At 40.2% G+C, this 13,429-nt stretch overlaps 1 protein-coding gene across 1 annotated transcript in view; it reads right to left on the reverse strand.

Moving 5' to 3' along the window:
* ETS1 (v-ets avian erythroblastosis virus E26 oncogene homolog 1) overlaps positions 1-13,429 on the reverse strand; it is a 130,071-nt gene that overhangs the window by 114,161 nt on the left and 2,481 nt on the right. The window contains exon 2 of the mRNA XM_011934653.1: positions 1,279-1,361. Coding sequence (XP_011790043.1) covers positions 1,279-1,347 — 69 coding nt within the window. The 5' untranslated portion in view covers positions 1,348-1,361. The remainder of the gene's footprint in view (positions 1-1,278; positions 1,362-13,429) is intronic.

Raw genomic sequence — 13,429 nt, forward strand, 5'->3', positions numbered from 1 at the left:
GGATCACCTGAGGTCAGGAGTTTGAGACCAGCCTGGCCAACATGGTGAAACTCTGTCTCTACTAAAAATACAAAAAAGTAGCTGGGCGTGGTGGCAGGCACCTGTAATCCCAGTCACTCGGGAGGCTGAGGCAGGAGAATCGCTTGAACCCGGGAGGCACAGGTTGCAGTGAGCAGGGATTGTACCACTGCACTCCAGCCTGGGCAACAGAGCAAGACTCCATTTCAAAGAAAGATCACTTGAGGTCAGGAGTTCAAGACCAGCCTGGTCAACATGGTGAAACCCCTTCTCTACCAAAAATACAAAAATTAGCCAGGCATGGTGGTGCAGGTCTGTAATCCCAGCTACTCGGGAGGCTAAGGCAGGAGAATTGCTTGAACCCAGAAGGTGGAGGTTGTAGTGAGCCAAGATTGTGCCACTGCACTCCAGCCTGGGCGATAGAGGGAGACTCCGTCTCAAAAAAAAAAGGAAAAGAAAGAAAAGAAAAAGAAAAAGAAAAAAAATAAAATAAAACAAACTTAGCTGTCTGTATTTTGCTATAAGCATATAAAAAAAATTCAACATTTATGATGGCTATCTTTGGATAAAAACATAACAGAATTTAGAAAGAATAATTAATGACACAATTGCTGATATTAGTTACTTTTAACATTGGAACTGATCAATGGCAACATTATAAGATCCCTCACACAATACATTTTTGAGAAATTTGTCAAAGCATTTCTCTTGATCAGCATATAGCTTGGGCAAGGGTCTTCTCACCTATGGACAAAAAACTTTATCCAGTCCTATTTTAAAGTTTCTTTGTCCCCTCTTATTCTAGGATTTATGAAATTTTTCCATAAACTTATTGTCATATTCCATTTTAACTTTTAAAGTCTGTGATTAGAAAACTTGCATTATTGACTTCTTATGGCTGAGGCCAAAAATAAGTTAAATTATAATATGTATAGGAATAAGGTACATCAATATGTAAAGCATCTTCATCAAATGAACTGCGCAGTGAAAATCAACTGGCTTTAAATGTTCATTATATTTCAGTCATTTCTCTCAAACTCAAACATACTAAAACTTCTTCAGCAAATCCATCAGTATTTGGTTTTCTTTTACATGCTGATAAAATCATAATCTTACAATTGAGTAAGATTCAAAGCTGATTCAAACCCTGGAGTTCAGGTTCCTGGCTTCTCTGTCTACTGGCAGTCAGGATACAGGAAGTATGGGGAGGAGGGGAGAAGGTTGCGTGGGCAAAGGGGCGGGGAAGGGGCCACCACTCACCACCACTGCAGGACGAGCCGCTGAGTAAGGGACAGGGCTGCTCCCAGCAGAATCCACAAAGTAGCTCATCCTGCTCTCAGCACCTGTGTGAGAGAAGGCGTTCGCTGAGCCTCTGGATGCTCACAGGTTTGTGGACTAGAATCCACAAGGAGGACATGAACCTTAGAACTAAGAGTCTCCTTAGGAACCAACCAGTTCACTTCTTTACATGGCAGGGAAAACAATGGAAATTCAGAAAGATAAAGTGACTAACTCGACAGAACCAGTCCCCTGGTTGCAAGGTAACGTGGATAACAGACCATGTCTACACACTGCAGACAACAAGCAGCAAACTAGTGCACAAGAGGCACATTTGTGTAGGGTTTCTGGGCAGGAACAAGTTTTTGTGTGTCTCCCCGACCCACAACCAGGCCTGGCACATAAGTAGGCATACAATACATAGTTGGGGCACAAATTAATTGATAAAGGAATAAACAGAGAAAGGATTGGAGAAGGGAAGGATGGAAAAAGCTCTCCTGAAGAAGTATGTTACCCAGTACCCCAAGAAACAGATAAACAGAGAAACCCTGCAAAAGGGGTTGAACATTATTCATCTTGAAAAAAGGAGGACAGCTATTTTTTTTTTTTTTTTTTTTTTTTTTTGAGACAGAGTCTCACTCTGTCGCCCAGGCTGGAGTGCAGTGGCGCAATCTTGGCTCACTACAAGCTCCGCCTCCCGGGTCCACGCCATTCTCCTGCCTCAGCCTCCGGAGTAGCTGGGACTACAGGCACCCGTCATCTCGCCCGGCTAGTTTTTTTGTGTTTTTAGTAGAGATGGGGTTTCACCGTGTAGACCAGGATGGTCTCGATCTCCTGACCTCGTGATCCACCCGTCTCGGCCTCCCAAAGTGCTGGGATTACAGGCTTGAGCCACCACGCCCTGCCGAGGAGAGCTATTAAATAACTCTTGTTGAGAGCTATTTTCTACATTGGAAGTCTGAGTGACTAGAATGCTTGAGCAATTTTCTGGCTAAAGGGATTTTCCAGCTAGCTACTGGTCATCATTATATATCAAACATCTCTGTTGACCTAAATACTTTCGAAAGTGCATTACACACTTTTGTAAACATTATACTATGCATTTAAAAAGTCATTCTTGAATAATCTTGAAGATTAAATTCCTAGGCATTCCACTCAGAGGCCAAATTCTTATTGTTAGGAAGTGACGCTTTCACTTCACTGCTTTCCAGTTTGTATTTGTCTGCCCTGTCCCTTAATTCTTAACATTTAAAGCAATTGATACATTTCAAGAAACACTGAGTACTAAGAAATGTCTTATGTTCAATTTGCAGTTTGGTTCACCATCTTGATCCCTTCTTTCATATGAAATATATTTAAATGTTTAAATGATATAGTTAAACAGGCTTGGCAATATAAAACTATACTGCCTAAGAGCTACAACCACAAAGCTACTAATATCATATGGTTAAGGGATGTAAGCTACAAACCTCCTGAAGACATATCTTATCCTAGAACTACGCCTTGTGTTTTTAACTAAAACTTCGCCTTTTTCTGTTGTCTTTTCTTCCAAATGCAGTCAAAGTAACATTAATTTTTAAAAATTAACTAAGGGTCTGGATAGCTAGACTATGTTCATCAAGATTTTGTCCTTTAGTTTTTCAGGAAATTGATCGTCACTACAGCAAAACCAGGAAGAGCTCCTCAGTGCTGAAGCTGAATAGCAGGAAAAGGTCAAAGTACCCCAGGCCGGGGACATTGTTAACATCTGCATCAGGGGTCACTGTTCAGTGTTTGTTTCCAAGAACAGTGAGTACCTATGATGGGTCCGACTCTGTACTAGGCACTGAGCATGAAACTAAGAGTAAGATGCATGTCACATGGTTTAGGTCGGCCTGTCCTGACCATACACTGTGAGGATCATCTCACTGAGCTACATGGCTCCTTTTCCACCAAAGCGTTCCTCATTTTTACTCTTAGAATCAAGTTTTAAAGTCCTGATGAATCATCATCAAACCATATATCCCACTTCAAAGTTTTTGATCTACTTTGAGATCTTTGGATGAGACATAAAAGTTAACAACATTGATTGTGTCATACTGATAATGGCTTAACCACAATCAAATTCCCTGGGGAAATGTTGATCATCCCTCCAGGGTCCTGCAGGGCAACGAATACCTTTTAGAAGTTAGTACTTTTTGGAATTCCCCCCAGTGATGTGGGAATGCTGTTTCATGTAAACATTCATCCCTCTGATTTCCTCCAAAAAAAAAAAAAAGCCCCAAGGATCTCCTGAGTCCTCACAGACCTCAGGAGATTACAGTAGTCTCCTCTTACCCAAATAGGATTTGTTCCAAAACCCTCCAGTGGAGACCTGAGGCCTCAGATAGTACAGAACCCCATACATATGATGCGTTTTCCTATGCATACACACCTATGATAAAGTTTAACTTATACGTTAGATGCAGTAAGAGATTAACAACAATAACTAGTACAGGAATAGAACAATTATAACAATACACCGTGATAAAAGTTATTGAATGTGGTTTCTCTCTGTCTCTCAAATTATCTTACTGTCCTGTACTCACCTATTTTCAGACCTTGGTCGAGGGAGAGTAACTGAAACCTCGGAAAGCAAAACCACAGATAAGGGAGTACGATTGTATTCATCCAGCAATCATGTAATAGGCTTCCTTTGTTAGTGAGCTGTTTATTCATTTGGTAAATAATCACTGTGCACCTACTATGTGCCAGGCACGGCCTTGAGCACTTGAAACACACCAGTAAACAAAGATTCCTGACCTCATGGCCCTCAGATTCTATCTGACTGGGGAAAAAGCTGAGAAAGACAGGGTCTCTATCTTCAGGCAGTGGAACCAACAGGCTCACATACAACCACAGCATAATGTGATGAGTAGTTGGCCAACAAGATGGAAAAAGAAATAGGAAGCAGTCAGTTCTGCTGGGTGCAGTGAATAGGAAATTGTGAAGGATTGCATAGAGCAAGGTGTAACCACATGGCCCTATAAATCATCCCTAGAGTCCCACAAGCGGCAAAGGACCTTCACCTTTCAAATGTCTATTTTACTTACATATTTGTAAGAGAAAGGACTTTTGGAATTGGCAGCCACATCCTGAAGCCCAGCTCAAAGACACCAAGGGTTTCTGTCTGCCGGCCAGACAACACTCCCCCTCATAGCAACACTCCTGGAAAAGGGTTCAGTGGAAATATGTTTTCTCTTCTCATTGACAGAGTGAGGGAGGAAAGCTCTGGCCCAACATCTGGTGCACTCTGTGCTGGACTGTATTCTTGAAGCTATGACTGTATGAATGACACTTCCCTTGGGGAAAAGCTCTTTGCCCAGAGAGGAAACTGACAAGAGGGAGTTGCCAGGGTTCTCAAGGGCTCTCGTCTCAGGAAATAACTCTGGGACAGAAATGGATTGCTGCTTTATTATTTTTTTGGAGAAAGAAAAAAGAACCCGCCCTTTTTCCACTTGTAGATTGTGACACAGAACAGCTGCTAGAGACGTAAACCTTCGCAGAAGTAAATGAAGTGTTTAGGTGGTTTTTTTAGTAGTGTTTGTTTTTTCTTTTCTTTTTTGGCTTTTTGGCAAAAGAGAATTCCCTCCCACGTGACAACTGCTTGAACATCAGCTGCACCAACATTTTTCTTAGCGTTGCACACATTTATTGGATAAATACAAAGCAACTGTAGCATCTGAAGATTTACTCACCAGCCAAGAAGCATCCATGAGACCTGTTTGGGCACAAAAATGATTTGGACGCTTGGTAACAGAGGGTCTTGCAGAGCTGAGTTTATTTTTCTTGAAAAGGACCTGCGCCACATGAGCCGCAGGATAAGTGAGTCGGAATGAGGCTGCCCTGCTCTGGACTGTGGCTTGCTGTGCCCCCCATGCTCCCTCCCACCTCTACAGCCCCGTCTCGCCGTGCCCTCTGCACCCTCCACTGCAACATGGAACTCTCTTGTTTTCTTAGGCATGCGGTGCCGTGTCTCGCGCCCCTGCCCTTCTCATGTTACCCCCTCTGCTAGGAATGCCCATCCACCCTCAAGATGAGTGAACCCTGCCTCCTCCGGGTTTTAGGCTCAGCTCAGAGGTTATTGCAGCCTGGAATCCTTCCTGAGCCACCCTTAACCCCAGCCAGGGCTAGCGGCTCCTTGTCCATGTTCCCAAAGTGTATTTCTATCACGGTGTGTATCACATTGTTTTATAACCATCTGTTTCTGTTTGTCTCTTCTGCTAAATTCTGAGCTACTCGAAGGCAGGGACCATGCCTTTTCATTTTTTTGTCTTCAGCACTTAAGACAGACCACGGGGCATAATGGAAACTCATTGTTTTTTAAATCAGTGAATGAATAAATGAAAGAATTGGTCTCACAAGACTAAAAATGTAAGAGGTAGATCAGATGTGAATATATTTGTTCCTCAAAATAGAGAATCTGAATAGATTGCAGGTCTAGATAAAGAACCACTTGAAATAATCCATTTGCTTCATGATCCGTTTCTAAGGGAAAACTGTTTCCTTCTATTCACATAGCTATTTAATGCCACCTCATCTAAGAAGGCTTTTCCCATCACCGCATATGAATAGCAGTACCTTTCTCCCGACTCTGACACCTAGGTGTTTGTGCATTGTCTTCTCCAAAGTGCACTCTGTTAGAATTTAAGCTTCCCCAGAGAGGAGATTTAGTTCATTTCTTCACTCGAGATCCCTAGATCCTAGTCCGGTGTTGGAAAGTAACTGGCACATAGATAACTGCTAAATAAAATAGTGTAAGTTGGAAAACTTGTACAATCTCTTTTCGTGTAAGCCCCTCTTTTTATACATGAGGAGGAAGACAGGCGATGCTGCTAATTGGCCAAGCTGAGACCAGACTCCTGGTCTTCAGCCTCCTCCTGTGCTTAGAGAAGATGCTTCTCTAGACTGTCTATTACCAAGTGTCCAAATCATTTTTGCACCCAAACAGGTCTCATGGATGGTTCTTGGCTGGGGAGTAAATCTTCAGATGCCACAGTTGCTTGGTACTTACGCAATAAATGCGTGCAATGCTAAGAAAAATGTTGGTGCTGCTGATGTTCAAACAGTTGTCACGTGGGAGGGAATTCTCTTCTGCCAAAAAGCCAAAAAAAAAAAAAGAGAGAGAGAGAAGATGCTTCTCTAAGCACCCTCGTCACCCTGGATGGCAGGAACAGAAACAAGCATGTGATGGAGAAGACAAAAAAGTAAACACTTTGGCTTACCTGGGTGTCTCATGTCCAAAAAATCACTTTAAAACTGTGGTTCTGTTTGATTCTACAAAGTTCTATTCTTCGTAGAGCAAGTGACCACTTCTCCAACTTTCCACCCTCCCCAAGCTGGCAACCCGGCCGGGACCTGTAGGATGTCACTTTTTTTCACCCGGGGCTTGCGAGGGCAGGGCAGGTTGAGAGACACAGAATAAAGGAAAAATTATGGAGGAGAGGGACTGTTCAGGCCAAGGCAGCAGAAGATCAAGAAATCCCAAAGAGACCAGGCTTGAACCAAGGCTGGATCCAGTTCACATCAACTCTGACCCTGCTTGGCTGTATTTCTAGATAACTTTGACATCAGTTAAGCCTTTTTCATTTGGGGTTATGTATTCCTAAAAGAAAACTATGCCTTTAAGTAAATACCGAGTAAATTACTCTTAAATTTTTTTTCTTTTGAAAAAAAAATTCTTTTGAAATTAATTGTTTTTGTCAAACTAATACAATGTTACCGCAAAAATTAAAATACAAAGAAGCCACAGATGGATATTAGAATCACCTGAAACCTCAGCATGTAGAGATAATTATACTAATAATTTGTTCAATATTCTTCTGGGTATTTTTTAATGTATCTAAACGAACATAGATGTCGCACACACACATGATTACAATTTTACCTTCATGAGATTATTCTCCACATTCTCTTTTGTAACCTGCTTTGTTCACTGACATTTAACATAATGCTATGGACATTTTTCTCTGTTGATAAATGTGGCTCTCTATCCTAAAGATGACGACTGACAAGTATTCTATTGTATGTATGTATCATACTTTTAATGAGCCTCTTATTATTGTATAATTAATTTGTCCCCAATTCTTTGTCATTATAAAAATTCCTAAAATACTTTACATTCCCACTAAATGCCCAAAAGGAGCATTTTGGGGACAAAGAAAATGTGCATTCCGTATTTGAATACATATAGACTAACTGCATTCCATAATAGACAAGCCAAAATTAGACTCCCACTGACAAAGGCATCGTGTTTTAAATTTCAACTTGCCCTCTGGTCTTCATGTTAGCTTCATAGGCAAGAAATTACGGTTAAAACATATCCTGGGTATGAAGATGGCGCATGGGGAATTCAAAAACACAATAAAGCTGTGGCAGAAAACGTAGATTTCTCCCCACCACGCCTCGCCCCAGCCTTTCCTCTTTGAAAGCTATGCAAAATTTGAATAAATTTCCAATGAGCATTTATCCTAATGTCAATAATTTAGGATTCCTATCAATTCAAACAAAAAGCATGTCCTTTTGGCTTGGAATACAGGTTTGGCTTCCAGGGCCGGCCCTGCTGGCTCGTGCCTATAATTCCAGCACTTTAGGAGGCCAAGGCCGGTAGATTACCTGAGGTCAGGAGTTCAAGAGCAGCCTGACAAACATAGCGAAACTCCATCTCCACTAAAAATACAAAATTAGCCAGGTGTGGTGGTGCGTGCCTGTAATCCCAGCTACTTGGGAGGCTAAGGCAGAAGAATTGCTTGACCCTGGGAGGCAGAGGTTGCAGTAAGCTGAGATGTTGCCATTGCACTCCTGCCTGGGCAACAAGAACAAAACTCCATTGCAAAAAAAAAAAAAAAAGAATTTGGCTTCCAAAAGAACTAGCCATGTAAAGAAAACCTGCTCCAAACAACAGCACTTTTGCCAAACTAAAGGCAACACCTGGGTTACCAAGGCAACATCTTTAATCTACAACGTATAGACTTTTAATTTATTTTTTCTGAATACTCCGGAAATGTATTTTTGAAGACTCAGCGTATCTCCTCTTTCAGGAAGCTTTCCCCTCCCCCTCTACCCTCTTTGACAATTGCATGGACCTCCTTGATGCCCCTCTGTGGGATTCCTGTAACAATGTAACAAAGTTCATGACACTTCCTGTATCTATGCCTGTTTCTGCTCCTGCATGATCAGTAACTTGAGAGTAAGGATGGTGTCTTTTCGGATGACACATAGCAGCCATGCAACAAGCGTCTGTTTACTAAGTGAGGAAAAGTACCTAAAGTACTTGAAACAGAGTTGGTGTGTACAATCCTTGTGCATCCTGAGCTTATCCAAGAGAGTGAAGGTATCGTTTGGACATTAAAAAAAAAAAAATCCCTATGATGAGGTGTGTCCTTGTGTGACCCTGAGGTTAGGCTTCTCAAGCATTAACTACAAGCAAGATGGCACTTTTCTCTAAACTGAAGGATGCACCAGATTGATGAGTTCATCTATACTGCTTCAGTGTGTTCTTTCTGATTCTCATGAGTAGCCCACGTATTTCTCAAATCATTTGAGTAGATGTCTTCCCTGACCATTCACTGTAATAAAAGCTCTCAAGTCCAATTCTCTAAGAACTCAAGTTTAAGATCCATCATATCTAGGAAAGCTGAACATTCCTCACTCCCCATGTAAATTTTGTGGTTACAACGCGTAGAAAAGAAGAAGGATTAGAAGAACTGAAGATAGTTTTTCTGTCTTACTACTAAATCTGTAAGAACCTCATTTGCTTGACTAAGTAATCCAACATTACAGTAGTAGTAAATATTCCTTCTTATTTTAAGTAACCAGCACTGACAAATGAAGGCAGTGTTCCGAATTATGGGCTACTGGCTTCTGTGTCTTAAGCTAAGTGCATTTGTTCTTTCACTAAGGTCACAGAGCAGCAACTCGCAGTACAATTAACATCTCAGTCTTTGTTTCTTCCCAACTGCACTCTAATTATTCCCCCAACCCTTGCTTAAATGGAAATGAGTCATATCCATCTCCTATTTCTCTAAAAATAAACTCATCTCCTAATTAAGCATAACACTTTCAAGTCCTACATGAATTGACATAGCTCAACGAATCCTTCTTAGAATATTAAAATGAACTCATGTCATTATAATTTTAAAGAGTATATTGTTTTACCCTTCCTTGAGGAGTAGCTCACTACTGTCTCCTGAAAAAGAGAAGGACTAGAAGATGTTTTACTCTGGTATACCACAGCAGTTAAGAAATAAGGAATGCTTCATGGATTATTATTTATGCATTTCCCTCTCAGTGGAAGCAAATCCCTCACCATACAGTACTGAAACGGCATTGTCAACAATGGACAGAAAGGTCTTGCTTCTCCTAGGCATCAAGGAAATACATTAAAACCTGCCAACTCTTAGGTCTAGGAATCTAACTAAGAAAATGCCAATCCTAGTCTCTGAAACCTTTGAAATACTAACAATCTAGTTTTCTAGTCAATTATGCTTCTGTCAGAACATCTTCCTGAAGATCAAAGGTAGTATTCAATACACTGCCTAACAGTAAAAGTGGCCATGGCCTGTGTACAAATGCTATGCCTCAAATCCTGTATTTTACCATGAAATTCAACAAAGGATCACACTTGGCCTTAGGACGTAGTCCTGAGACAGGAGCGTGGTAAGTACTCATAAATAACTGAATAAATAAATGAGGATTGTGCTTTACTTAGAACCTTAAAACGAAAAAGGAATAAGCTGGAGGAATAATGTCAAGTACTCTTTGCTTCACAAGAATGGTTGTAGTAGAGGCCATGAAATAAGAGATTCTTTTCCAAGTCAAATGCAAAGAAGGGCCACAAGATTAAAAATGTCAACTCTAACCCAATGATTGCTGCCAATGAAACCTCTGAAGAGCCTAGAATTTTAAAGAATCACATTTTGACTCTTAGCCTGTGAAGCATGTCACACGTAATCCAGAGTTTAGACTTGGTTCTGGCTGTAAAGGAATTCTCAACAAAACTGAGAGGCACCATAAATAGAGAGAGATTTTATTAAGAACAATGAGAAGGGACTGGATAGTTGCAATAATACGCCTTTAAAATTGAACTAAAAGATACCAGCTGCCTTGGATCTCTCAAATCCAGCAAGCAACTTCTTGGACTATGTCTGATTGTGATTTTCATGGTGGAGTTTCATTTGTTTTATTACCCAAATTGTAAGGTTCCAATTTCTCAGTATAATGCTAAACAGCTTGCTAGCATTCTTATATAAAGAAAGATTGTATAAATCCAATGAATTTTGGAGTTGGAAAAAATTCATCAATCTTCTCATTTATTTCAATGAACTGAGGCCCAAGAGGTTACGTGTTTAGCAGTGATCAAGAACCCTGGAGTTACATACTATGGGTGAACATAGAACTGCTTGCTGAGTGCATGGCCGTGAGCAAACTTCTTAACCTCAGAGTCAGTTTCCTCAACTATAACATGCAGATAATAATACCAACCCTTTCAGGGTTATAGAGGAGGATTATACAAAACACAAATACTTAGCAGCATGCTGTATACATAGTAAAAATGGTCAAGAAATAATAATTGTTATTATTGCTATTTTATCAATAGTACCTGGTAATTAGTAAGCATTAATAAATGCTTACTAATGTTACTAATTAGTAACACTACTGGCTTATATTAATTACTTTTTTCTACTGCCCAACATGGCAGAGGTTATTTAAGTGTTAGAGCTAGAACACGGATAGCTAAATCCCTCATCTCTTTTTCTAAAGACTTGTATTCAAGTCATGAAAACAGGATTCCCTTTCATAATCATAGGTTGAGTAGCATTAGTCAAGAATTTTGCAGGAGAAAAGAGCCACAATTTCTGTTTAATGGTAGTCTGTTTGTACCATTGTTATGCATAAAACCAAGAAGTGAGCATTTTTCTTACAGTGGGGAACTAATTCATTGAAAGATTGCATAGCACAAATGGCGAAATATTGCAGCTTCCTGAGTTAAACCAACATCTTTTTGATATAATGTCAATCTTTTGTGGAGTAACGCTTTAGAAACTAGATACAAATATAAGGAAGTAGTAAAGCGCTGCGGAAAATAGTGCACAATTTCTTGTTTGTTCATTTTTTTTTTGTTTTTGCTTTTTTGTTTGTCTCTTTTTGCTTTTTCTTTAGAGCAGTGGCTCCTAAACTGTAATGTGCATGTGAATCACCCAGGGATCCTGTTACAATGCAGTCTGCTGCAGTTGGTCTGAGGTCTGGCCAGACATTCCACATTTCTAACCAGCTCCCACGTGGTGCTGATGCTGCAGGTCAAAGGACTTCACTGTGAGTAGCAAGGCAGCGCTGGACTAACTTGATTAAACTCATGAGTGATTATAACAAGGCAGGTGTTTAGGAGGCAGAGCCCAGGGAGGAACAGGCAAGATTTCTGTGCTAAGGCTGAGCAGATGCTGATAACCTCAGGTGCAATACAAACCCGGCTGGGGAGAATTGAGTAACTCAGGACCTGTCGGTGTCTCAGGAACCGTATGCCAGATGCACATCTGCCAAGGCTTCTTGCTTTTCCTAAGAAGATATGGCTCCAGTTATTTGGTCCCTTTGATCAAGAAACTGGCAATGGTGCTCTCTTCCATCAACAGGAGTCATTTGGATTAAGGATTACCAGAGGTACCAAGAGACAATTTCAAAGAGTTATTTGCATTTTATGTTTTTTTTACAATTGTAAAAGACTCAAATGTTTTGGAAACTTTTTGTACATTGTTTTGCAAACTTTTATGCATATGGAATTATTTCAAAGTGAAAAGTTATTTTTTAAATCTCTAAAAAGAAAAAATCTCTTTTAAATCTCTAGAAAGACTAAAACTCTGGAGTTTTCTACCTTTCCACATCTCTTGAAAATGTATATATTTTTCTCCTCCCCATTGAAAATATTTTCCTGACATTTGCACTAAATGTTTGTTGCTTACTCTCATGCTAGTAAGTACTACCCAGTCTGTTCCCTTTAAGTTCTGAAGGCAGCAACAACACTTGATCACTGGAATATGAAATCTATCCTCTTTTGAGAAAAAGACAGATGAGAAACATCCTTCCCTCACTGCTCTAGATACCATTTTTTTCCTACCTGAACTCCCAAAGCATGTATAGATTATACTACACCACTTAATAATTATATTGTCTTTCATGTTTATCCTCTTTTCTAGTAAAGATAATTGTGTTAATTTTTAAAATGGAGCTTACATATTGCTTATTCTGTATCTGGCATGGTCTCCAGCACAAGGCCGGGCATGGAGTAGAAATAAACCTGATATTTGTCACAGAAGGGATTGACTTACATACTCAGGAAACTAGGCCTGGGTAGCCTTTCTTCAAAGTCAGTATCTTCATAACAATGAATCAGTAATCCACAGATACCACTTCAGAAAACAGGCTTAATCCAGTGTTCTCTGAGATAAGCAAATCAGTCTAAGCAGAAAAATCTATCCTAAATGTGTGTAAGTGTCTGAGAGTTACTTAGATTCCTATGACATGCAGTTCCAATCACAAGCTCTGGGTTCACATTTCACTGGCTCTAATCAGGGTCCCCCATGAGTTAAGGTGGTCATATGACTGTGCCTCAGAGTCTCCACCTGGTAAATGGGGATGGCAAGAATGGAGTGCCCACCTCAAAACTTCATTATAGATGAAATGAAGCAGTCTCTGCAAAGCACCTAGCAAGGATGTTGGAACGTATACTAAGTGCTCAGTAAACATTAGGGCTGAGTATCTTTCCTTAGGTGAAATGAAGAAAAATGGGTATGATAACCAGAGAATCATCTAAATTAAAAGGTGGAGTTCAATAAGCTATACTTTCAATACAGCAGGGATAAAGGAGATGAGGAAAGGAAAAGTAAGTTATGTCTTCACATCTAATTTTCCCCAGGATTGAAGAAACGTATAAGATTTGCCTGAAATGCCACTAAATTGTTGCATACCACATTAATTTTGCTCAAATGCTAAATACTTTATAATGTCCATAATGAAGAAAGAAAGGGAGGAAAGGGAAGGAGGAGGGAAGAGAGAGAGAGAGAAGAAAGGAGGGGAGAGAAAAGAAGAGAAGAGAAGAGAAGGTAAAGAAAGAAGGAAGGAA

Source organism: Colobus angolensis, unplaced genomic scaffold, assembly GCF_000951035.1.
Source record: "Colobus angolensis palliatus isolate OR3802 unplaced genomic scaffold, Cang.pa_1.0 Scaffold137, whole genome shotgun sequence".
Taxonomy (NCBI): domain Eukaryota; kingdom Metazoa; phylum Chordata; class Mammalia; order Primates; family Cercopithecidae; genus Colobus; species Colobus angolensis.